Source organism: Phyllostomus hastatus, unplaced genomic scaffold (genome assembly GCF_019186645.2).
Source record: "Phyllostomus hastatus isolate PE091 unplaced genomic scaffold, TTU_PhHast_1.1 phas_scaffold_78, whole genome shotgun sequence".
Lineage (NCBI taxonomy): Eukaryota > Metazoa > Chordata > Mammalia > Chiroptera > Phyllostomidae > Phyllostomus > Phyllostomus hastatus.
In genome coordinates this window covers 60,892,545-60,919,443 of record NW_025334041.1, presented here as the reverse complement: position 1 = coordinate 60,919,443, position 26,899 = coordinate 60,892,545, and the positions used below count along the sequence as shown (strand labels likewise).

General features: G+C 36.3%; 1 protein-coding gene and 1 pseudogene across 1 annotated transcript in view; one reads left to right on the top strand and one right to left on the bottom strand.

Moving 5' to 3' along the window:
* The window catches only part of SLC9A2 (solute carrier family 9 member A2), a 104,787-nt gene that overhangs the window by 9,346 nt on the left and 68,542 nt on the right, over positions 1-26,899 (bottom strand). Inside the window, exons 4-8 of the mRNA XM_045828360.1 lie at positions 24,524-24,741; positions 23,901-24,103; positions 11,038-11,127; positions 10,437-10,507; positions 4,777-4,938 (exon numbers count right to left, since the gene is read on the bottom strand). Of these exons, the coding sequence (XP_045684316.1) occupies positions 4,777-4,938; positions 10,437-10,507; positions 11,038-11,127; positions 23,901-24,103; positions 24,524-24,741 (744 nt within the window). The remainder of the gene's footprint in view (positions 1-4,776; positions 4,939-10,436; positions 10,508-11,037; positions 11,128-23,900; positions 24,104-24,523; positions 24,742-26,899) is intronic.
* On the top strand, positions 14,393-14,489 carry LOC123812333 (annotated as a pseudogene).

Below are 26,899 nucleotides of genomic sequence, written 5' to 3'. Positions count from 1 at the left end.
AACTGTAATTATGAATTTGTATACTTTAAATTATGGTTCTGTCAAGTTGGTTCATATATTTTGAGGTTATATTATTTGTATGCCGATAATTTAGAATTGTTATACTTTCTCACAGATTTTAAAATTTATCTTGTAAGATATATTTCTTTCTCTAGCAATATTTTCATAATGTTTACATTTTGTAGTAATAATGTAATGACATAAGCTTTCTTTTGTTTAGTGCTTTAACAATACATCTTTTTTCAACCTTTTATCTGTAACATTACTATACTCTTACATATAAATAGTATCTTTTATAAATAACATCTGATAAGTTGTGTATTTTTATCCATTCTGATCATCTCTCCCTTTTAAATGGAGTAAATTTGTATTTAATGTAATTTGGGTTTAAGACTCTTTTCTTACTATTTGCATTCTCTTTTTCCATATGTTCTATGATTGTTTTATCTACTTTGTTTCCATTTTAAAATTTGTTTTATTTTGTTATTTCATTTCCTTTCTTTGTTTGCTTGTTATATTATTTTTGCTTGTCTACTATTTTGTAGTGGTTACCTGGGATTATACTATTACTCAGTGACTTACTAATGTTCAAAATACACTTTTATTTTTACCACTTTCTGGACAATGCAAGGACCTTAGAACACATTAATACCATTCACCTCCCTCTCAATTTATAAGTGATTATTGTTGTTAGTTTTCAGTCATTACAGATTTAAAATGCCACAGACTTTATTATTTTATGTAATACTCACTTAAATTTTACAAATATTTACCATTTCCATTGTTTTAATTCCTTTCTTCATCTTCAAGGTTTTCTATGAAACTTTTTTCTTTTTTTAAATCTTTTAACATTTTTTTAATTGTTGTTCAAGTACAGTTGTCTGCCTTTTCCCCACACCACATCCCCTGACCCAAGCTATCCCCACCTTTCTCCCCTGATTCCATTCTCCCTTGGTTTCGTCCATGTGTCCTTTATAGTTGTTTCTGAGAACCCCTCCCCCTTTCCTCCCCATTACCGCCTCCCACCTCTCCTCTGGTTACTGTCAGTTTGTTCTTAATTTCAGCGTCTCTGGTTATATTTTGCTTGCTTGTTTGTTTTGTTGATTTAGTTCCACTTATAGGTGAGGCCATATGGTATTTGTCTTTCACCACCTGGCTTATTTCACTTAGCATAATGCTCTCCAGTTCCATCCATGCTGTTGCAAAGGGTAGGAGCTCCTTCTTTGTTTCTGCTGCATACTATTCCATTGTGTAAATGTACCATAGTTTTTTGATACATTCATTTACAGATGGGCACTTAGGTTGCTTCCAACACTTGGCTATTGTAAATTGTAATACTATGAACATTGGGGGTGCATAGATTCTTTTAGATTGGTGTTTCAGAGTTCTTAAAATATAATCCCAGCCATGGAATTGCAGGATCAAAATGCAGTTCTATTTCTAGTTTTCTGAGGAAATTCCATACTGCTTTCCACAGTGTGTGCACCAGTTTGCAATCCCACCAATAGTGCAGTAGGGTTCCCTTTTCTCTACAACCTCTCCAACATTTGTTTGTTTCTTTGTTTATGATGGCCTTTCTCACCTGTGTGAAGTGGTATCTCCTTGTGGTTTTCATTTGCATCTCTTTGATGGCTAGTGATGCTGAGCATGTTTTTATACCACCCTGAATGCACCAGATCTCATCTTAAACCCTTTTCTTTTTGTCTGAAACACTTTATCATTTACTTTAATGTGATGATTTTTATTTGCCTGAAATGTTTTTATTCTACTTTTTTGAAGGGTATTTTAGCAGGATATGAAACTCTAGATTATGTTACTTTCAGAATTTCAAAGATACCAATGATTTCTAGCATTTTCACTGAAAAATAATTGTCAGGTTTTTTTTTTCTCTTTTGAAGAAAAAGGTCCCTTTTTTCCCTCTGAGTATGTTTAAACTTTTCTCTATGGCGATTTTGATTTTTAGCAGTTTCTACTATCATGTACCTTCATTTGGTGTTCTTATCTAATTTGCTTGGTGTTTGTCACAGTTCATGTCTTTTATCTGTTTGGATAAATTATTAATCATTTTGTCCTAAGTTCCTTCTACCAATTTTTTCTCATCTCCTTTTGGAACTTTTCACTATATCCCATATGTTCCTTACTTTCTTTTCTACATCTGTTATCCTTTTTTTCACTTTGTGTTTTTCATTCTGGTTATTTTTTTCTGTCCTATCTCCCAAATAATCAAGTATCTCTTCAGCTATATCTAACCTGTGCTTATACCTCTCAAATGAGATCCTAAATTTAGTTGCTTTATTTTTACCTCAAATATTCAATTAACATATTTTTATTCATATAATACCCATGACAATACCAAAATGTCAATGCCATTTTTTTCCTTAAGCACATTATTTTTATTTTAAAGTCCATGCTTGATAACTCAATTATCTGAATCCCCTTAATTATTACTATTCTGTTCATATCTTTTCCTCAATGCTTTCAGTCATACTTATCTACTCATGTTCTTTTGATTGGTTGCTAGACATAAATATGAAAAAGCATAGAGATAGTTTAAGTCTCTTTATAGTCTTACTTTCTTTCAGAGAAGATTTAGGTTTACTTCTCTCAGGCAACTGGAAAAGGAGTAATATTAACCTTAAATGATATAAACAATCATAGATTAAGATAACCTAGATTGGACTTCCTTTATTTGAGGGTTAATGTGCAGAATTTTTAGGTAAACCTATGGATGGATACAAAAACTCCTCTTTATTTGTGGGTCCTGAATTCCGATTTTATTTGCTAAGATCAATCAGTGTCAAAACCTCTGTTTTAAACTTTTAGGCTTTTAGACACCTCCTCTGTAATCCAGGGAGAAAAACTGCACCAAATGTCAGTGCCATTTTCTTGAAATTCCCTCTTTTATTGACTCTTGGCTAACAGAGTTCCTCAACATGCTAGTACTCTCTGGCTTTCAAGCAGATTTGTAAAGTATATTTGTACTTTTTTCCTTGTCACTCTCATAAGATGGTTTGGTCTGTAATAGTCCATTATTATCAGAAATACAATTCCTTATTATCTCCCTTTTTGCTTTTACTTTCCCAATCAGGGGTGTCCAACCCATGGCCCATGGGCCACATGTGGCCCAGGATAGCTATGAATGCAGCCCAACACAAAATCGTAAATTCACTTAAAACATGAGACCTATTTTGTGATTATGTGTCGCAGTGTATTTAATGTTTGGCCCAAGACAACTCTTCTTCTTCCAGTGTGGCCCAGAGAAGCTGAAAGTTTGGATACCCCTGTGAATCTAGATAAAACATTTTAGGAGATGTGCAATGGTCAATATGGCACTCGTTTAGCCAATTATGCAGCTAGCCATTAATTTTGGTCCCTAGTTCCCTAACCCTAAACATTTTCCTTTACTGTGTTTACTACCAATGTCAAAATGAACTGTGAACAGTGAGTAGAACTGAGAATTCATTCTTCTGTGATTACAATGACAATGGCTCTCCTTTGAGAAACTGGATAATTGAATTATCCCTTGCTTTAACTGCAAATGGAATGGTGCATAAGCAAGACCATAAAATTGTAAAGCTAGAGGGAAACTTAAGGATCAAGTCAAGCTCCATTTTCTACTTGAAAAGTATCAATCTCTGGGCAATAAATAGACCAACTTTAGGTCATACAGAGAGGTATGTGTAGACTGGGACCATAAGTCAGTCATTCTCAATTTGCTGCTATTTATAATGCAATGTAATGCCTTTACCTCCAAGCAATTCTGATCACTATTCTTTTTATTCTGGATTGTATAAACTCCCATAATTTATATAGTAGACTTAGAGTCCTAGTAAAAATCATAGTTTATATGATTGGGTATGATTTAAAGCCTCCTGTCTCATTTAAACTCTCTCACAGATAGAATTTTAATTAGGTGACATTTAGTTTAAATGAGCTTCAAGCTCATCAGTGAAAGAAGAAACCAGTGGAACTTGTAGTTTCTATCACTTTTGCAATGGAAAGGAATGACATTACATAATGGTATAACCTCATTTGCTCACTGAGTATTTACTGTTCTGCTATAATTTTGCAATAAAATCTTGGATAAATCACTTCACAATTCCAAATATCAATTTCCTCTCTTCTAAAATTAAAGAGACATACTATATCAGTGGATCTCAATCCTGGCTTCATATTAGAAACATCTGAAAAACTTACAAAGATACCTATACTTGGTCCTCCATACCAGAGATTCTGACTTTATTTGTCAGGGCAAGCCCAGGCATCTGCATTGTTTAGTGACCCCAAACTGTTTCTAATGTGCAGCCTAGGTTGAGAAACACTACAGCAGGTGATCACTAAATTAAGGTTCTTTCCCAGCCTTAAACTATGAGACTATGAGTCATCTGTGGGGAAACAGATAAATAACTACATATATAATAGAAAATATAACACATCTTAAAATACTTTAAAATGCCCGCTAAGGAGACTCAAATTTACTTTAAAAATCACCAAATTGCCTAAATCAAAGATAATAAATGCATAATCATCTGACACATGACAAAATATTATCTTACTAGTCAATTCTAAAATAATATAACAATGAGACATGACATGACATGACAACATAAGATACACATTTCTAGACTTTCACATTTTAAACAGAATCTCATTCTCTGTGAGGTCTTAGAGTATCTCTCTAGGACATAGGTCAAATTTGTTATTACTGATATGAAAACTAAAAAAAATATATAAAGACCTACTTAGCAATACTTTTATTTGTAAAATAGTACATACTTTAAAGATGCAAAAGAAGAAACAGCACTTATCATCCCAGTCTCTGCCATCTCAATGGCATGCTTTATTTCAAGCTTTTTATATAAGGACACAATGCTTGATTTGGGTTGGTTTTCCCGAATCAAAAGCTTCCGCAGGTATTTGTCATCAAACTTCTTGAACCTGGAAATAAAAAAAAATCAAAGCTTCAATAAACTAATACTACACTGAGTGAGAAAATTAGCAATAAAATCAGTTCCACTATTCCCAGGGGGAAAGTATAGTAGCAATGTTTAGCGAGTCTGATCATTATAATTATTTTATATGTGCATACATGAATATAATTGTATATAAAATATGTATGCATTATAAAAATATACATAGTACATGTTGATACATTTTTACCATGGCATACATAAATCGAATATGTGTATTTCTACATTTCCTATTTCTCTACTTCCCTTTTCGACAACAGCCTTCAAAAGTATTGCTAATACTCAGTATCTATAATTCTTCTCCATTAATCCCCTCTTGAACATTCACAAATCAGGCTTTTGCCTTCAATACTCCATTCCAACTACCCATATTGAGGTGATTAGTGACACCTGACACACACAATATAAATCCAATGACCAGTTATTTAGCTCTCACATTTTCTGATCTCTCCTGCTTAAAACATTGTCTTCTTGGATACCACACTCCCTTGGGTCTCTGCCTGCTTCTTTCTCAACTTTTTTTTTATTTTAAATTCTTCTACTTTCTGTCCTCTTCATACAGCAGTCCCCTGGGGTCAGTCTTTCTCTGCTGCCACTCACTCTCCTGGTGATCTTGCCCAGTCTTGTGGATTTTAATAGCATATCTATGCCAGTGACTCTCAAATTTGTATCTCTAGCTCCAACCTCTCTCCCAAACCCCAGAAATAAATGTGCAGTTACCTAATTAACATCTCCACTTGGATAGCTAGTAGACATCTCAAATTCAGTATGCTCAAACTGAATTCATCTTCTTCTGTAATCCTCTGCATTTCTATTAATAATAACTCCACCAGGTCAAAACACTGATGTTAACTTTGATTCTTTTTCTCTCATATTCCATGTTATGGTCTGAATATGTTGAAGCCATAACTCTAGTACCTCAGAATGTGGCCGTATTTGGAGACAGGGTCTTTACAGGAGTGATTAAGTGAAAATGAGATCACCTGGGTGGGCTTGAATCCAGTATGATGGGTGTCTGTATAAGAGGAAACTTGTACAGATATACAGAGGGAAGATGACATGAAAAGGCATGAAGGAGAAGGCCACCTACAAGCCAAGGAGAGAGGCCTAAGCCTATAAGAGGCCCTTCCCTCATGGTCCTCAGAAGGAACAGAATCTACTAACATTTTGATCTGGTGCTTTGAGCCCACAGAACTGAGAAAATAAATTGCTATTGTGTAAGCCACCCAACCTCTGGTACTTTGTTATAGTACCTTTAGCAAACTAATACTCCTTGTCCAGTCTATCAATAATTTGTGCTGGTGCCACCATCAAAATACATACAAAATCTCACCATTTCTCACCAATTCTATTACCATCACCCTGATTCAAGATACATCATCTTTCAATGAATTCTTGCAATCGGTACCTAATTGGTCTCCCTGCTTCCACCATCGCATTCCTATAGCCTATTCTTGACACAGAAGCCAGAGTGATCCTGTTAAAATGTAAGTCAAACAACATGACTCCTCTGCCTCTAACTTGAGTACACAATGACCCGAAAGCCATATATAACTTGGAACTGCACCTCTTAGTACCGTGCTTCTCTTACTTAGGTCCAGATTCACTAGTGTCCTTGTCCGGGAAACTTGACAGCTGTGCTGTGGGCTTTTATATTTACTACTACTACTACTACTACTACTACTACTACTACTACTAGGAATACTCCAACATACCTGCAGGCTCATTCTCAGGTCTTGCTTAAATCTTTCCTCAATGGTCAGTTTTCCAAAAGAGGCTTTCCTATCAATCCCATTAAAGTGCATGTCACCCCTCGCCCCCACCACCAAACTTCCTATTCTGTTTCATGGATACATTTTTCTTCGTAGAAGTTATTTTCTAACATGCTATTAATTTATTTATGGTATTTTCTGTTTCCTAGCATAAGAGTGATCTGTATGGGCAAAGGTTGGTTGTTATTGTTTTCCCATATCACCAGTGCATAGAACAGTGCCTAGCACACTGGTAAGCATGTATGGTAGAATGAAATATTTGGTCCCAATTCTTCCCTGTTTCCATATCTTCTTCCTTATTACTTGGCAATGTCCTTCCACCATGGTCTAAGTGACCTATCCTGTCCTACTTCCTGCCTACTTCCTGCTCAAATAGTGTTACTTGCTTTGATCAGTGGGCTACCAGCAGATGTGATGATGGTAGAAAAGGCTTAAAATGACTTTGTTCTTTATATCATGCCTCTTGTTCTTCACCCCAGTCACAGAGAAGGCCACCTGGGACCAGCTGACAACCAAACAAACCACTGAAGCATGAGCAAGCCCAGCCCAGATCAGTTGACTCTAAACCTTTTAACTCAGGTGCTTTAATAATAAGTGACTGTTGCTTTAAACGGCTAACTATTGGGGTGGGTTGTTATGTAACATTATTGTGCCAATATATAAATGGAACAGCATGCAGTAAATACTTGTTGAGAAAGAAAAAAAAAATATTACAGTGATCCCCATAAGACCAAGGAGGTTTATAGGCACATTTGTGCTATGAAAACAACAAAAAAAAAAGAAAGAAAAGAAAAAGAAAAAAAAACATTAACCCACATTCTTGTTTCCAGATACTGGAGGGCTATGAATAATTAAAGAGAGTCATCCTTAAAGTGCTTTGCTATTGACTGGCTGCTGCACTAAATACTGGACCTACTTTTCCTGTAAGTTTGCACAGGACTCTTGGTAGTAACACATCTTTTTAAACTACTTTTATCATTATCATTATTACTATTATTATTTTAGCTTTTCACTAGAGATAAACAAAACAAAGAGTAAACATTAAGGACAATGACAGCTGGAACAACGACACCTAATCTATTTAGTGTAGGAGCTGTACACTTTCTTTCTTTGCTTTATTACCACACCTTTTATTTCTCTGTTGGGCTACACATGGGCAGTTTCTTTCTCCATCATTAGACTCCTTTGCCAAGTTGAGAAACTTCCCTACTGCATTACCCTGTCATGTCTTTCTCAAAGGATCAAATATCTTAAGAATTCTGTGGCAGGGCTACCAGAAATTCACAGTGTAAGAATTTCATAAGAAAGGAAAGATACCGAACATACCTGGAACAATCACTTCCTTTTATGTCATCTTTAGTAATACCAATAATTATTACATGTCAGAGATAGGATCTGAGCAGAACTAAAGTTAAAAATGGCTTATATCAGCACCAAATCCCTCCATACCATCTCCTTGGGATATAGAATGCACTTTACAATCCAGAAAATTATTTAAAATTTATCTGTAAACCATTGTGCATAGAAAAGCTAAAAGGCTTATAAATTTATTAAATGAACTATGTATATTGCAGAGAAAAATGTTAGACATGTAACAATATTACCTTTCTGACATGAATCAAGGTTGTCTCTGACATGTTTAGTATTTATAGTCCATTTAACCTGATGATTGTAGATGTTTGCCTGGAACAGACTTATGTACCCCAGAGATAAAGTACCTCTCCCTGAAAGATAGGACATAGCCAGACGTTCTCTGACATTCCTTTACCTAAGTTCCAGACAAAATCCTCATGATCACAGGGTCCATTTCTTCCTTCTTCTAACACTGCCCTAGGGACTACTGACTTGATTTCTGTATCTACTCACATCTATTTCCCCCCCGTTTGGGAGGTAGAGGAGTGATATAAATATTTAGCCTGATCTTTACTTTTGAAAAGGAAAAAACTGTTATGGGTTTCTACTCACCTGTTGCTTCAGGTGAGGACTAATGGGATGATAGGGAAGGGAGAAAAGTGGTTGGGTTGAACAAGAAAAGGTAGGTGGAAAATAGCCATGGCTAAGGAAACAGTGGCAATGAGGGGCAGAGAAGTCTGTATCATTGGCTTGGCACAGGCTAGGATCAGTCTTTGTTAAGAGGTTCCTAGGTGTTTATAAAGCAGGGCAATGTCACAAGGGAGACAGGGTACTCCAGTCTATATCCTGTCTCCCCCCGCAAAAAATGAATACTGCCCAAGATAAACGGTCATTGTTTTCAATGTTTTTACAATCAGATTTTAGTTGGCATTATTATACTTTATGTCCCAATATGACAAATAAAATATTTTCCTTTAGTGATGAAGTAAGGCTAGGTCGAAGGAGCCTTTCTAAATCTGTAAACAGTATGGCCAGGCTTGTAAAGGTTGTTCTAGTGCTTCAAGTCTCCATAACTCATTTTATGACTTAATGACATCATGCACACACACACACACACACACCTATTTGCTCTGTGACTGTTATATTGTAAAATTTGAAAGCCTGAGTTTATAGTTTATACTTCTCATGTAGTAAATATCATGTCAGAACATGTGAACAAACAGTAAATGCTTTAAAATTCCCTTATGTTAAATTACATAAACTGGTAGGTTGGTTAACTTCATGTTAATTAGCAGGGGTGAGAGTGTCTGTTAGTAAGTTAGGAAAGACAAGGCAGAAGGGCAAGAGGCATCCACCAAATATCGCTTAAAACCTGTCTGTGTTCAGGAACCAGCTGAACTGCTGCCTGCTTCCCAAGTCTTCGCCAGCCACAGTTCTGTCTGCTAGTCTACCTCTTCCACTTCAACTATATGGTCCTTGAAGAGAGACACTGAATCTTATTTATCTACCATACAGTCTTTAGAGGTAAAAAAGATATACAGATGATAGGTAGAGATTATAAATAGGTAGATGATAGATAAATAGATAGATGATAGATGATAAATGAGAGACATTTATGTAAGTGCACATAATCTTTCAGCTAACTATAGCTTTAAAAGCATTTGTTATTTATTTTAGTCTATTTATGTCCTTGGGTATTCTCAACATATTTGATAGAACAAATAGTAATGGAACCTGCAGTTTTTTAACAAAATAATCTCCATTCCTCAGTTTCCCTTTCAGTAATAAATGTCCATATGACTGAGCCCCGGGTGTGAAAGGCCAAGCCATGTGATATAACTGGAAGAATTGTGTGCGAATTTCTGATATCTTTGTTTAGGAGAAGTGCATATTCTTTGTACATATTCTAGTGCATATTCTAGTACATATTCTTTGCCTCTTCATTACCTTTCTCCCTACATTCAGCCTGGAATGTGTGCATGATGGCTATTGCTGTGGAGCAGTCATTTTGGTCTAAGAGGCAACTTTGGAAACAGAAGCTGTTAGTGGCATCAATTGGACAGGAGGGTCCTGGACCCAATGAGGAGTCTGCAAAGCAGAACTCATCTATGAAACCTACATTGCCTGCCTCTTGTTATTTATATCAGAGGGAAATAGCTTCTATCTTGTTAAAGCCACTATTGTTCCAGGTCTCTGTTATAGCTGAATTTTATCCTAAAGGAAACACTATGGCACAACATAGGAAACATTTACAACTCTGAAAAATAACACAAGTCAACAAGTGCTCCTTCCAGAGTCATTCAGAGCCACTTCATAATGCAATGGCATCAGGCCTTCTTACTTGTCTCTCCAAAAGTTGTGACCCCAATGTCCACAAACATCTTCAATCCCAGTCTTCACATGATCAAAAAACTAAAATGAAAAAAGCAGGCTCATTGATTAATCTTTACCTAAAAGCAATAATTTCTATTCTTTTTACATCATGCCTAAACTGCAAAGACTGCTGGTTTTTGCTCTGTGTGTGTGTGTGTGTGTGTGTGTGTGTGTGTGTGTGTGTGTGTTTACTGAAAGCGATAAAATAATCTTAAAAAATGATGTTTGTCCTATGGATACTAAGCAATTCTTAGATTATTTTTCTCATCTTTAACAGTTTATTCATAGTTTTGGAAATTATGATGATAATTTTCTAGTATAAACATATTCAGATTGAAGAAAGTGATAAACGAGGGATTCCTGAGGAGCTTAGCAAGCTAACTTGGAGAAGCCACCATGAAGCTATGTTCATTCTACACCCCCAGCTCATGCCTTTCTCATCCCTCTCTTTTTGTCTTCTGCCATTTCTCTCTTCTTCATGTAATGAGCACCATGATGTCAAACTGTGTGACTGAATCCAACAATTTTTTCTTTTATCATTTAAATCATTATACTACATTCAAACCTACCCGACAGTGGATTTCTTCACTGACAGCTTGTTGCTTTTTATTGGCCCTCTTAACATCAAGAAACTCCACTAGTGGTCGAATGGTTATCCCCTGCATGCACAAAAAAAGTGAATTTTCTTATAATATAATATTAAAAATTCAATAATTTTTATTTTCCTAAGCTTTGATAACCAACAAAAGGTATCTTGCCCCCAAGATTTAACACAATGTATATAACATTTTGTTATTTTTTTCTTCCTCTTCAATAGCTGACATTTTTTTGGAGGGCTATATCCTAACATCTACTATTAAAAACAAAACAATGGAAAAAATGCAAAAATATAAAAAAAAGAAAATGTAACTCTGAGAAATAGAAAAAAATACTAAGAAATAATATAGTATCATCCAACTCAGAAGAATCAACTGCTTGTATCATCCACAAAAAACTTTTCAGTGATTCTTACATTCATTAATTTATTAAAGCAATTTTAACTGAGCATCTATTTTATACATGTCAGGAGCTTGGTCAACTGGGACACACAAATGAACAGTTAAGGACCTCAGCTTTGGATTTCACAGTTTTATCGGGAGAAAAATATACCAAAAATGGTTATAGAGTAAACAAAGAAAGAATGAAAGAGATACATGGGGAGCAGGTCAAGGAAGGCTTGGTGCAGAGGGAATTGGATGAGAGTCTTAAACATGTTGGAAACATATCATAGTAGAGACCAAACATGAGCAAAGGATCAGCAGTAACAAAGGGCACAGAGTGGGTTTGGACATGTTTCACCACAACCTTATGAAATGAAGAGAACCGTAAGATATTTGGCAAGCAAGGAAGAAAAAACAATTCCTTAACATAATAAGTATTTGCCAGAAATCTAAAGTGAACAACTGACTTAATAAAGAAACATTAAAAACATTTCCATAAGAACTAGAAATGACACAAGGATGCTCCCAATCTGCTATTCAACACAGTTCTGCATACCCCAGTCAATTAGATAAGAACACCCAGAGGTGAAAGAATAGACATTGAAAATGAAGTGAAAAGATATTTGTTGCTCATGGATCTCTTTTTTGTTCTAAAATATCTAAATTCTTTTTCATTTAAAAGTACCAAGAAAGTTTAATGAAGTGATCCTAAATAAAATCAACATGCACAAATCCATCCCATATACTAATTAAAAAGGAAATGATAAACACCTACACAATAGCAATGAAAACTATATTTATATTGAATTCTATGTCTATATTTATATGTAGAAACAGAATATATATAATAGTATGTACCAGTATATAAATAATACACTAGATATATAGCAGTATATTATATAGATACTAAATATATGTGTGTGTGTACTTATATTCTCTCATTCTCATTTTGTAATAGGAATATATATTCTATATAAATATATATAGAATAAATATAAATATATATTATCTAGTAAAGATACTAAAAAGATATGACACATACAGTTCTTAAATCCAATTATTTAATATTATGATGAGAATTTTATTTCAATGTACATGCAATGCAATTCCAATAACATCTTCCAAAGGATTTTTAACAGACCTTGAGAGGGCAAAGTAAGAAACTAGTTCTAAATCAGTCTGGAAGAGTAATTAGAAAGAGAAAACTTAGAAAAAGCATATTTAGAAATATCACAATAAACTAGCAGCTAATATATTTTAAATTATGTTATACTATCATTAAAATAGGCCAGGTGAGGAGGAGAGGAGTGAAAATCTCTGAGTTTCTTGCCTGGTAAATAGATGGCCACCACAACTTGGCATAAAGAATATGTGAATAAGAGGGGTTATTGGATTTTAGGGGAGGAGAGTGCATATGTTGAGATATGTTCCCTGTCATACATTTGATTTCCATCTTGTATTTCCACACATCTTTAAGTCTTTAAGAATTCTTTTGATAAAACAAATTAACTGACACATACACATGCTCACATTTTTAAAAATGCAACCATTTCTTTTATTTCACCAATTCAGTTGTGGATATTTTTCAGTTTCACTTTAACATCTGAAGTGTGAAATGATTTTGACCAAATTTGGTGTGACCCACCTTTCATTGCATTTTTGTCACTTTCAAAGTCTGCCACTTTGAAATAACATAGGAGGCAATAACAGTTTTCCAATCAATACAAATTCTGTAATTTATAACTTATGTAAATGAAAATAGGTATAAACACATGGTTTACAAAGATGGATTTCACTGAGTTCCAAATTGAACTAGTAGCTTTCATAAAGCTACTAGTTCAATAATAACTCCAGGAAAAAAATTTAAAAAATCATGTAATTTTTAAAACTAAATAATGTGTTCTAAAGATATGACCTGTTGTTTCATGTGCTCTTTTTTTCTGTCACCATTCATTTAGGAAATAATAAGTGAGTCCCCAGCATATGTAAATATAGCACATAAAAATAAACAAAGATACACATAAAAATAAACATAGGACACAGGACCTGTCCCAATCCCTATGCTGATTCCTTCCACTACATGGATAATCTAAAAGTAAATGCACTGTCACAAACAAAACAAAACTGATTAACTACAGGAAGCAAGTGTGGTCTTCCTGTAGTGTCCAGATCAACTCAAGTTTTCTGAAACATCAACATACCTTGTAATTAGTTTATATTTAGTAAAAAATATTGATTTTATGTGATGGATTGCTAACACTGTCTTTTATTTTTATTTTTTAATTTTTATTATTGTTCAACTACAGTTGTCCTCATTTTTCCCCATTACTCTCCCCTGCTCTACCCAGACCCCACCTCCCACATTCAATCCTCCCCCTGCACTCCACCCCCCACTGTTGTTTTTAACACTGTCTTTTAAAGATGTGTATTTGTTTAAAGAGTTCCCTTTAGTAGGCACTGCTTCTCTCTCTGAATTATTTACAGTTGTCATACCACTCTTAGTAGAAATTATTTAATAAGTTCTGCTTTACTTCCTCTCTCCCCCTTCTTTCTTTCTTTCTTTCTTTCCTCAGTCCATCTATTTTATAAGTAGAGTACATGGCATCTCTGAGTGTCATATTAATTTCCCTACATTGGATATTATATTCTAGGAGCCCAGGTCTTTAGTTGAGAGAAACAGAGGGAGGGGGAAGAATGCCTTTGAAAAGACACATCGGAAAATTTCTAATTTAGGTCAGGGGAGAAATCTGATAAGGCCTGGAAAAATATCTCACTCCCATTCATGTAGGTTAAAAGGTTAAAACAAAGAAAAAACTTAGACTTCCATCAAACCACTGCAAAACATATTTGCAAAGCCCAAGTAAAAGTTCACCTATTCATTCTGCTTTAAACAGGACACCTCACAGCAAGACCTGATGGAAGGGAATCATTTAACAACAGGCATAAGACTATACTTTCAGGGATCATTTCTATAGTTCATTACTAGAGAAGTTTCTCTGAACGTGTAGAATAGGCATGACAGCAACATGAGATTTATTTGCTACCTTGTTCCATGTCCACTTTCCACTGCCCTGCACCTTTCTGCTCTCAGTACCATTAAAACAAACAAACAAAAACAACCTTCTGTTGTATTAAGTAATGAGCATTCTTTGGCTTGACCTTTTGGAAGATACTGATTTGGTTTTTCTTCTCTTAGAATTAACTATTTTTTAAAAAAAATTAAGTGGTAGAAACTGCCTTTATTTCTTTGCTTATTTAGCAGGAAATGTTCAGAAAACTTGAAGAAATTATTTTATGATAGCCTACATAAGCCTTTCTCACTTTACAAACCTGATCACAAAGATCATAAGCCCAGTTGAACATACAGTATTTATTAAGTCGATGAGCACTCTAAAAATGTCCCATAGGTGTCCACGTTCCTCACACCAGTCTCACTGGGAATTCTTTCAGGACTTACCACAGTGCACAGTAATCAGCTGTCACATGTCTGACTCTCCCCTAAACCATGCCTCCCCTACTGTGTCATCAGTGTTTCTCTGCACTATACCATCAGTATTTAGACATGTTGCTATGTCTCCCACCTTTTAAAAACAGAAACAAAAACTCTCCTTTGGCACATATTCTTTCTGGTTACTATCCTCTTCAGGACCTCCAATGAATTGCCTGTGTCTCCTGTCTCCTCTTTCTCTCTGACCCACTCCCTGGAATGCAGTCAGTCAGGGTTTGCTTCTTACACTCTGACTCTGAGTACTCTCAGGAAGAGGGCCACTCAGCACCCTTGTCATCAACTTGCTGTCTCCAACTCTCTCTGCTCACCTGGTGGGACCACCCAGCCACATGTGTTGCAGTTCCTAGAACCCTCTCCTTCCTGAACACTTTCTTTTTTTGACTTCAGAATAACCTCCTCCTGAATTTTCTTCCACTTTACCATTCATATTTTTCAGTTTCCTAGGCTGGTTCCTCAATAATTTTTTGATTTCTAAGTATCAGTATGCCATCTTTTCTACATTCTTTCTGTACTCACACTGAGTAGCTTCTTCTAGACTCACACTTTAAAAACCATTTATACACTGATGAATCTTGAGTTATATATCTCTCTCTGGCTTTCTAGACCCTATATGCAGTCACCTATTCAACATCTCCATGGATGTCTAACAAGCAAATATGCATGTCTGGAATGTAAACCATACTCCCTTGGTATTAAATTATATGTTACTTTCTTTTACCTGTTTGCTCAGTCAAAAATCCTTGGTACTGTCTTTTATTGTTATTTCTCTCCCATCCTAAATTATTCACCTACATTTTTGTCTTAAAAAAACACCCTGATCATCTTACTCATTTTATTGTAGGACCAGAATAAAGTTTTCTGAATTCCATAGGATTTTATGTAGTAATGGTACATGTGAATGAAATATAGGAATGTGTCATTATTATATTACCTATGAAGGAGGACCCCCCAAAAGCAAGAATTATCTTTTGAAGGGAGGGCCCCTTGCACTAAAGTCTTGCCCTGCTAGGTTAGTGTCCTAGAAACCCATCTGTATCAGTATACCAGCTGGCATTGTTGTGAGAGGCTGCATTTGTCTTCAGTGAATTTTTTTTGAAGACCCTTTCAATGCATTTGCCCATTTTGTGATGGGTGATTCAGGAGCGCACCTGCCCACCTGTCCTGAGTGTTTAGCAGTTTGGACAAAAAGGCATGATCCCATGTTCCATCCTCTCTAGTCACCTTATCTCACCCCAACCAGCTTTTTTTGTTTACCTGGATGAAAAAAAATCCTCAAAATGGAATGTTTTGCCAATGTTGAAGAAGTGAAACAAAAAACAGCAGAAGCACTAAAAGGCATCAAAACTGATGAGTTTAAAAACTGTTTTGAGCAGTGGAGAAAATGTCTAGATAGGTGTACTGCATCAAATAGAGAGTACTTTGAAGGTAAGTAAAGTTTAAACATGTAAGAATAAATATACGTTTTTTATAAATAAATTCCAGTATTTTGAGGTCCTCCCTTTTATGAATTATAAAACATATGACAATTTATTTAACAGATCAAGGCTTATTTGAAGGTTCACTTAATGTCTATAAAATAGTGAACATCATAACTTCCATTGTGAGAGGCTAGGTCAGCAAAGATGTGTTTGATTGCGGGGAGGACCACCCCACCACAAGTCATGAGAGTCCCACACATTTCTAGGCCATTTTCAAAGCTTCATTTGCAAGAAGCTGACTTGAGAGATGAGGTAATGTTATACTGAAGACAAAGAGTGATGGACCTCAAGCTCAGTGTCTGTCTCCTGACAGCCCACTGTACATGTAGACATTCACCACTGGCCCTTGGTGTCACCCCACAGAGACTTGGGATGTGGAAAACTGACACAAACCAACATGAATAATTTTACCATGAGTAATAAACTCTTTTGTCTCTGACCCAGCAGTCAGGTGTCTATTGCAAACATCCACACAAATTTAACAGGCTAACTTGTTAACCTGCAAGAAAGGTGAAATCCCCGATGCTTCACTGTTCTGAACAACATAACGGTAAATACAATACTAATATGCCATGGAGGCAATAAGAAACTGCTGCCTCTGGAATTCCAGCCAGACTTGCTACTTGATGAACTTCCAGACGACCACTGAGTGGATGTCCAGAATTCTGAAGATCTGCTAAATAATTATAGGAATTAATTAAATAATAACTGTTGTGCTCTAATCACTTTTTTCCTTTCAAAGAAAGTTACATTGAAAGATAAGTTTTTCTTTCATTATTATTTTACTTAATGTTATAATTAAACATGGCAAGTCATCCAGTTAAACCATCAGGTTAGTGCCTTGCATCAGCTACTGTGTTTATCTGTACATGCTTCCTCTCTATTACCTGGGAGGAGATATCATTGTCCAGATCTTAGAGCTAAGTAAACTGAGTTTCATAGAGGCTGCTAGGAGCTGGACCAAACTACCAATGCAGAGCCTTACTCCAACCTTTGTGCTAACAGTGGACTCTACCTATCCCTGATGTTGAACATAATTTGAAAACAAGAGAGACAGCTTATATTTTATATAACATTACTTATGTTATTTAGAAGCAAATGAATTTACATATCCAAGGAATCAGGCTTGTTCACCCATTCAATATTCCACAGGGAAAGCTGTAATCTGATAACATTAATATGCTTCATAAAAAAGCTACTTTCTAATTATCAATGTAATTCCAGAAATGTTAAAATTCTCATTTGAAATCTTAGTATTAAATAATAAACCACATGTCACATGGAATTCTATTTTAGAAGATAGTGCTAACTCAACACTATCTGGATGGAAGAGTTCATCATATAGAACTGTTGAAATAAGGGGAAAGGCAATTTAAAATTTAATAATATCTGTATCAACATAAAAATAGTTGTTTGAAGAATGCATAGTTCTTAAACAAAAGATAGAATTTTATGACTATAACTAATTATTTCCACCATGTTTTAACCAATTAAATATCTCCTTCCAGGCTTCTTTCCTGAGTTTCTTAATTACTGATGTATTCAGGAAAAAAGATCTTTTCTGAAGAGAAACTGTATGCATATGTGTGTTGTGCATGTGTGTGTTCATAGTCTCTTAAAAGCCAGGGGTGGGTACGAGAATAGAAGGGAGAGAAAGTGGTCAGAGTCAAGGTACCAAACAATATTCACTCATCTGTAATATTTGCAAACAGGAGAGTGGGGTTGATAACAGTTAAGAGAAGATGAGAAGATAGCAGTAGCTGTAGGACTACAATGATTCTTCTTCCTCATGGGCATCAAAAAGAGTTTTGCCAGAGAATACGGGTCATGGGGTTATGCTTGCACTTCAAATACTGACCCCCATATATCTCTATCACTGTACCAATTGATATGTTTACAATACCAAATATAGCCAATATATATAAACTAGTCTGTTACCTCTGCTTTTTTAATTTGTATATTAAAACTTGTGTTAATCAAAGTTAAATATTGATACAAATATTCATTCAAAGTGAAGTGGTTTGCAGGCTTTGAATATGAGGAATAAAAAAAATGTGGGATTTCACTAATATCTTTCAGCTGACTTACAATTCCCAAAAGTCAAAATATTAAGTGTGCAATAATGATACTCTATATTAATCACCTACATACATTCAATGAACAATAGTATACTTTTTTGTAATACTTTCCTCTTTTTCCTGTGCTATGTTTGTTCTCATTGTAGAAATGTAATTTTATGTCTGTTGAATCTAATAACTGAAAAAAAGATAAGCTTGAATTTGTATGTCTTCTCCTGAATTATATCTCCCTATTAGGTCATTTTATCATATTTCACAAATGCACATGCCCTGATATTGTATGGAGGGGGCTGATTTTTACCTGCAGATCTCTGAGAAGCACTTGTGTAGACAGTAACAGCTGATATATTTAGCTTCAGAAGACCTGGTACCTAGTTGCACTAGACTGACATGACTCTATTATTGTATTTGGCACTAATTATGAGAGCATGGTGAGGAGTATGAGCATGACTAAACCTTGGCAGAGCTCACTGTGGGTGGTAGGAAAGGGCAGCCAGCCTACGAGAGGCAATGAGTCACTCACCTCTACCTTACTTTCCCCTCAAGCAGGATGCCCTGTGATGCTCCTTACAGATGAAAATGTTCAAGGCAAAATGGATTCACTTCAAAAATTTGTCTCAGGCAAAGTGTGAGAGTAGCAAAATGAATGACTTACAAGGATCCTGTAAATACCACAGTAAAGAGATGAAGGCAAAGAAATTTGCTCTCTTCTACACTCAGGTGTCTCCTTGAGTATAAGAAGGAAACTCAAACCAACATGGGATATTTGAACCAAATCTAGTATTTATGACTCTAACTGGAAATGTTACGAACCATAACCTGGTAAATAATGTCTTCTGCTAGTGAAGGCAATGTAGCTCAATAGTCCAAATCTTGTCTAGAGAGTCAGAGTCCTAGGCTCAACTTCAGCTGCTGTCATTTACTAGTGTGTGTCATCGGGTCATTCTGCTTTCCCTCTTTGAGCTCCACTGGTCTCTTTCTCAAGGGTTTGTTTTGAGGATGAAATGAGATCATGACTACAAGAAAGCCCTTGTCCAAGTGCCTCCCACAAGGAAATGATCAGTGATGGGTGGTGCTGGCATCACAAAAGTGCTGATTACAAAGACAGTAACAAAAAGTGGCCATTGCTTAACTTAGGAGAGGGTCTCCCAAGGCATCCTTCTCCAGGATTACTTGGAGAAGACAACCCATTGTCCTCAGTGTTGGGAGGTATGAATGAATAAAGAGTTGAAGTGCTTTTTGGAAAATTGACTAAAAGGTTAGAGAATAAGCTCAGTGAGTTGCAATATTGAGCACTTAACATATACTTTGCATTCTACTGGGACTTTATTTAGAGTTAAGACCAAACTGATTTTGACTCCCTGTTGTACCTTTTATGGGTTATGTAAACTTGGGAAAAGTACTTAACCTCAGTTTCAGTGTTTCAGTTCCCTCATCTGTAAAATGGGTGACTCCTCCTTGAGTTCTGTGCCATAGATTGTTATGAGGATTAAACAAATTAATGTGAAAGGTGTTTAGGTCTAAGTCAGGCACCTAGGAACCATTGTGGAACTAAATGGCAAACAATTTTTTAAATAAAATAAAACATCTCCTGTTTTTCCTTATTTGTCCCTTATCTCTCTCTAGAATCTCCTTGGTTGCTTTTCTCTCCTCCTCAGTGTCCTAAGACAGGCTTCTCCAGAGTCATAGTTCCTGGTCCACTCTTTTGGTTTCACTGATATACATATTTCCACTCTCTTGGCAATTACTTTCAGTATCATGGCTTCAAATATCAGCTCTCTGCTGATGATTGAGCTCTTTCCTGAAGCCCAGACTCATAGTATCCTATAATGTATTATTTCCACTTCCAGGTCTAATAGCCATCCTTAATCCAGTGTGCTTATTATCCACCTACCAAACCCCCACTCTTACCTTCTTGACCCACTGCCTTTCCATTATCACTGGAGGGCAGGTCTGTCTTTCTAGCTGCTTAGATCCAAAACCTGGAGACCACCATGACTGCTCTCTCCTTCATACCCCATGTCTAACTCATTAGGAGATTCTGCAGGTTTCAACTTCAGAATGCATTCGAGACTCTCGCCCCCATCTCATCACCTGTGTGGCTGACAATTACACTGGTCTTGTTTGATGGCAGCACTGGCCTCCACACTGCATTTCCCATTTCTTCCCTTCATCTAACAATCTGTTCTCACAGTGGCCAGGGAAATCTTTTTATAAACTAAGTCCTCTACAATCTGGACAGGACAAGGATACCTACTCTCACCACTCTTATTGAACATAGTTCTGGAAGTACTAGCCAGATAAACCAGACAAGAGGACAAAATACAAGGCATCCAAACTGGGAAGGAAGAAGTATAAGTGTCACTTTTTGCAGATGACTTGATTCTTTATATAGAAAACCCTAAGGATTCCAACAAAAAACTATTAGAAACAATAAATACAGTAAAGTGGCAGGATACGAAATCAATGTACAGAAATTCACTGCTTTCCTATACAGTGACAATGAGACTTAAGAAAAAAAATGAAAAAAGAGCAATTCCTTTTACAATTGCAACAAAAAGAACAAAGTACTTAGAAGTAAACTTAACAAGGATGTGAAGAACCTGTATACTGAAAACTACAAAGCACTATTAAAAGTTACTGAAAAAGACATGATGAAATGTCTTTTCCATGTTCATGGATTGGAAGAATCAACATAGTTAAAATGGCCATGTTACTGAAAATAATATACAGATTTACTGCAGTCCCCATCAAAATCCCAATGCAATTTTTTAAAGAAATAGAACAAAAATAATCAAATTTGTGTGGAACCACAAAAAGACCCCAAGTAGCCAAAGAAATTCTGAGAAAAAGGAACAAAGCTAGAGGTATCACACTACCTGACTTCAAATTATACTACAGAACTATGGTAGTCAAAACAACATGGTATTGGCAGAAAAATAGACAAACTGACCCATGGAACAGAATTGAGAGCCCAGAAATAAAACCACATGTATATGGGCAAATAATTTTTGACAAAAGAGCCAAAAACACACAATGGAGAAAGAAACACTTTTCAATAAATGGTGTTGGGGAAATTGGAAAGTCACATGCAAAGGAATGAAACTACATTACAGTTTGTCCCAATGTACAAGAATTAATTCAAAATGGAACAAACACCTAAATATACAACCTGAAACAACAAATTACATAGAAGAAAACATCAGCACTAAACTTATGGATTTTGGTCTTAGAGAAAAATTTTATGATTTGACCTCAAAGGCAAAGAAAGTAAAGGCAAAAATAAATGTATGGCAATATATCAAACTAAATACTTTCTGTACAACAAAAGAAACCAACAACAAAACAAAAGGTAAACAACCAAATGGGAAATTATATTTACAAAGAACAGTTCTGACAAGGGGTTAATATCCAAAACATGTTAACATCTCATACAATTCAACACCAAAAAAAAAAAGAACAATCCAGTTAAATATGGGCAGAAGACCTAAACAGGTAACTCTTCCAAGAAGACACACAAATGGCCAACAGATATGATGTTCAACTTCACTGGATATTAGAGAAATGTAAGTCAAAACTACAATGAGATACCACTCGCATCTATTAGGATGGCTATTATCAACAAGACTGGTAATAACAAGAATTGGAGAGATTGTGGAAAAAAAGGTTTCTATTCAGTACTGGTAGGAATACACACTGGCACAGACACTATGGAAAATACTATGGCAGTTCCTCAAAAATAAGAATAGAGTTACCATTTGACTCAGCAATCCCTATTCTGGGTATCTACCCCCAAAAACTAGAAAACATTTATTTGCAAAGATATACGTACCCTTATGTTTATTGCAGCATTATTCACAGGGGCCAAGACATGGATACAACCAAAGAGTCTTTCAATAGAGGAATGGATAAAGAAGATGGCGTACATACACACTAAGTAATAGTACTTAGCCATAAGTAAAGATGAAATAGTGCCATTTGCAACAACATGGTTAGACCTTGAGAATATTATGTTGAGTGACATGTCAGTGAGAAAAAGCTAATAACCATATGATTTCACTCATAGGTAGAATATAAAACTTAAACTCATAAACAACAGACAACAGTATGATGGTTTTGAGAAGGAAGGGCTTAGTATGGATAGTAAAGGGTTAAGAGGGAAAATATATGTGGTAACAGAAGATGATTTGACTTTGGATGGCAGGCACACAATATAATGTACAGATCATGTATCATAGAAATGTACACTTGAAACCTATATGAACTTATTAACCAATATCACCCCAAAACATTTATTTAAAAAAAAGTAACTCAAGACACATCATGCTTCTGCACAAACCTTCTGATGGCTCCCATTTCCCTTAGAGAAGAGCTGAAGTCCTGACAGGACTTAGGACTCCAGAATCTTCCTCACCTAACTTCACTCTACTTCCCTCTAGCCACACTGGCCAAGAGCATCATGCTTACAGACCTCTGTCCATTAGTCCCATATGCCTGGAATGTTCTTCAGCTCAGCTGTTTCCTTCATTCCCACAAGCCTTTGCTCAAGTGTTATTTTCTTTCATTGTTGCCTTCCATAGCAATTCTATTTGAAATCCTAACTTTCCTCACTACTCCAGTCCCACCATACCTGACTTCTTCTTATAAAGTATCTTTCACCTCCTACCACACTATCTAATTTATTTAGTTATTATGTTTACTGTCCAGTATCTGCCATCCTCTCTGGAATGTAAGCTTTGCAGGGACAGGGCTATTTCTGTGTTAGTTCACTCCTGGGTCCTAAGCTGCTAAAGCACTGCCTGGCAGATAGAAGGAGTCCAAGACATGTTTATTAAGTGAATATCCACAAAATATAATCTCCTAAGGGCTGGCTTATTAACTTAAAGAGACTGATGAACTTACTAAGTCAGAATCCTGACACAGGCCCATGTTCTGCCTACCATAATTTGTTCACCCAACATTAAGTTTGTATTGACCCATCCCTTCTTCCAAAGAACACACTGTTTAGCAGTCAACTCATGTCAAAAACCTGCTGAAAGGTCATCACACAACTAGCATTTAGTGAGTACATGTACTAGGTCAGAGAGTGAGACAAATGACAAAGATTAGCAAATGCAGTTCAGAAGTTTCCACTAGTAACTTTAGATCACTTAGCTGAGTGTCCTTGAATACTATATCCTCTGTGTATGCCAAGTGACCAAGTTGGACTCTCTCAGGCCCCTGCAGTGACATAAGGAAACATCACTTTCCCTAATATCATAGTACTAAAACTTCAACACATCTTTGCAAAGTTGCATCCTGTAAAAGAAGTTTATTACAATAGTCTGAAAGATTCAGTTTCCTTCTGGTGAAGGTAGAGACTTTGCTGGGAGAAAAAACTCTACTCACCAGAATGAAGACAGTAAAGAATATGACAACAATTGCAGCTGTAATGAAGAGCTTTTTCCTGGGAAACACAGCAGCAGGAAGGAGAAACACCAGTGCAAAGCAGATGGCCCCTCGGAGCCCTCCATAGGCAATGATGAATTGATCCTTAAAGGTCAGGGGAATCGTCCGGAACCAGTTAATGGCCTGAGTTAGTACAAAGACACCTGAGAAGGAAAATGGAACCAAAGAAAACAGACTGTGTGAGGACATAATGTGTAAATGCAAACACTAGTTTTCTGTGCTTTTGTGACATGGGAAGGATTTAAGAATAAGCCCCAAGGAAAATTTCTCCCTTTGCTTCTGCCTTACTTGTACTACTAGGCTGTTGGGTAAAAAGCAATGTTTTAAAAATGTGTACTCAGAGGATTCAATAAAGGTTAATGTGACATAACAAAGGCATGAAAAAATGTTTGAGGAAGAAAAAAATAGATCAAGAAGAGGGAGAAGAGAATGAAGATGATGAGAATAAAAAAGAAAGGAAGCCCAGGAAGATGAAGCAGCAACAAAAGTGAGAGGTGACAAGAAGAAAACCCATTTCTTTCAGTGAGCCAATGAATGTTCATTTGGGGCAATGCACTCATTACCCAGTGCACGCCAGATCAGACAGAAGGCCAGGGTGAAGCAGACAAAGGCCCAGTTCCACTCATGGTTCTTCCCAACAGTGGATACGCCCATGAAGATGAAGATCAGGGTCTCGCTGACACTGCTCAGCATCTTCATGAAATACTTGATGGTCGTGTAAGATTTTTGAGATACATTTTCCTCCACATATTTGTTCATAGTCATTGCACAAGCAGTGATTCTGCAAGAAAAGATACAGCTTCTATTTAAACATGACAATGATTCTAATCAGAATATGAGTCAGCACTTAAGAGCTAAATATGGTCCACCCTTCTCTCAATGACCACATTATCAACTGATTTTTATAAGTGAATATGATTTACATCCTTGTAAACCCTACTGTCTCTGGAGGTATTCATCAATCCCGATGGTTTGAAGTACTTGCCTTCACCCTGCTTTCCCCACAGCTCTCCTTACTCCAGCTCCACATTACCAAAGGTCTGTGAACACTGGCACCAAGAGCTATCCTGTCAGCACCATAAAGAATGCAAGTCCATAATAAAGTCAAAACCTATTACCTTCCTATAAACCAATTTCATCTTCTCTATTCCTCTAGTGCCTAAATAAAATCCTCAACTTGAAACTGAGGTTGCATTGAACTTCTCTCCCCTGCCACAACTCCTCAGCACCACACTCCAACATCAAATTGGTCACCACTTATTTTCTATCCCTCATCTTGAGTATCACTTGATCTCTCTCTCTCTCCCTCCCTCTCTCTCTCTCTCTCTCTCTCTCTCTCTCTCTCTCTCTCTCTCTCTCTCTCTCTCTCTCTCCTGATGCCTTAGTTCTGGGTTGCATTTCTGCTTATCTACTGTATCTACTTCTGAGAAATTTTAAATGTGTCACTAGGCTCTGAGAATTCCTAAAGGAAAGAAACTCTTCAGCGTGTTCTCCCCAGGTTTTCCAAAACTCTGGGACCACATTATGTCTATTTTAATATAACACATTTGCATACTCTAATAAAGGAAGGGCTCTGAGATCAGCTCCTAAGTGGGGCTTCTGAAGCTCTTCACATTTTTCTTAGTGGACAATTCCAGTTTCACCTCCTACCCACTCTCCACCCAGCACATGCTATATGCCTCAACAGTCTGTAATTTCCCAAATGTGCCCTACTCTTTCCTGTCTTCTCACCTCACTGTACACTTATGCTCCTCTCTGCCTGGAATGATACACTTGACCAACTCAAATGCCACCTATAGAGGGAAATTTAGTATGAGCTGGATGATAGCTTATGCTGGGTCACATTTGAAGAGAGATAATTAATATAAAGTACCAAAAAGACTTAATTATCAGAGGGCACTGTAGAATGAAAGGGGAGGACATCTTTGTGAGTCAACTCCCCCATCCACTGAGAGAGGACCATGTCATAAATCAATTGCTGGTCAAGATCTATGAAGTTTTCTACATTCTTACATCTTTAGAGTTATAATGACCCTACATGTATTCTCATGCCCAACCACTGCACAAAGTCCTTCTGAGACAATTTCTGATGTTTTAGGAAAAGCCTCTTCATTGTGAGCACAGGATAGGCAGAAGAATGAAAACTTAAAGATTCTTTGAGTTAAGGCTCAAAGAGGTAACCATGAACATATTTCATTGCAAGGAACAAATCTGTTCCTTATATAGAAGAAATGTATATTTTTGTTCCCCATATTAAAACAAAAAAAAATCCCACCAAGCCAAGACTATGTATTTAGCTACAATGCTATTGCCCCTAGAATAAGCATGTATTCGTTCTAGATTTATATGCATGAGGAATACAAAATTCACGTTGTTCCCAAAAGAAAGAGTGCCTTATTAAATAGGCTAATGAAATTTGGCCACCATAAACACATAGTAAAGCTTGTGAATAGCTGAGGGCTTATATAATAACAGTCAGTGTTTATGGTACCTTTACTCTGTCTGTGCCAGGACCTGTGCAAACAGCATGAATTGCATCAGTTACATCTCATAAGAAGCCTCTGAGTCAAATGCTATTATCATTCTCATTTTACAGATGAGAGAACAAAGGCAGACAGAGGTCCACGTACTCCAGATTATACTGCTAGTACATGGCAGTGCCCAGATTTTAACCCAGGGGGTCTGACTCAAAGCCAACACTATTAATTACCCCTTGCTCTTTCCAAGCTTTGCATGGACCTGATTATCTCTGAGGTGAGAAAGGTCTTCCTTCACTGCCAAGGCACTTGCTCCTCCTTTCTCAATCACAAGACAGTTTGTATTAGTCTCTTATGGTTGCTATAAAAAATTATCAAGAACTTAGTGATTGCTACAACACAAATTTATCATCTTACAATTGTAGAGGTCAGGAGTCTAAAATCACTTTCACTGGTCCAAAA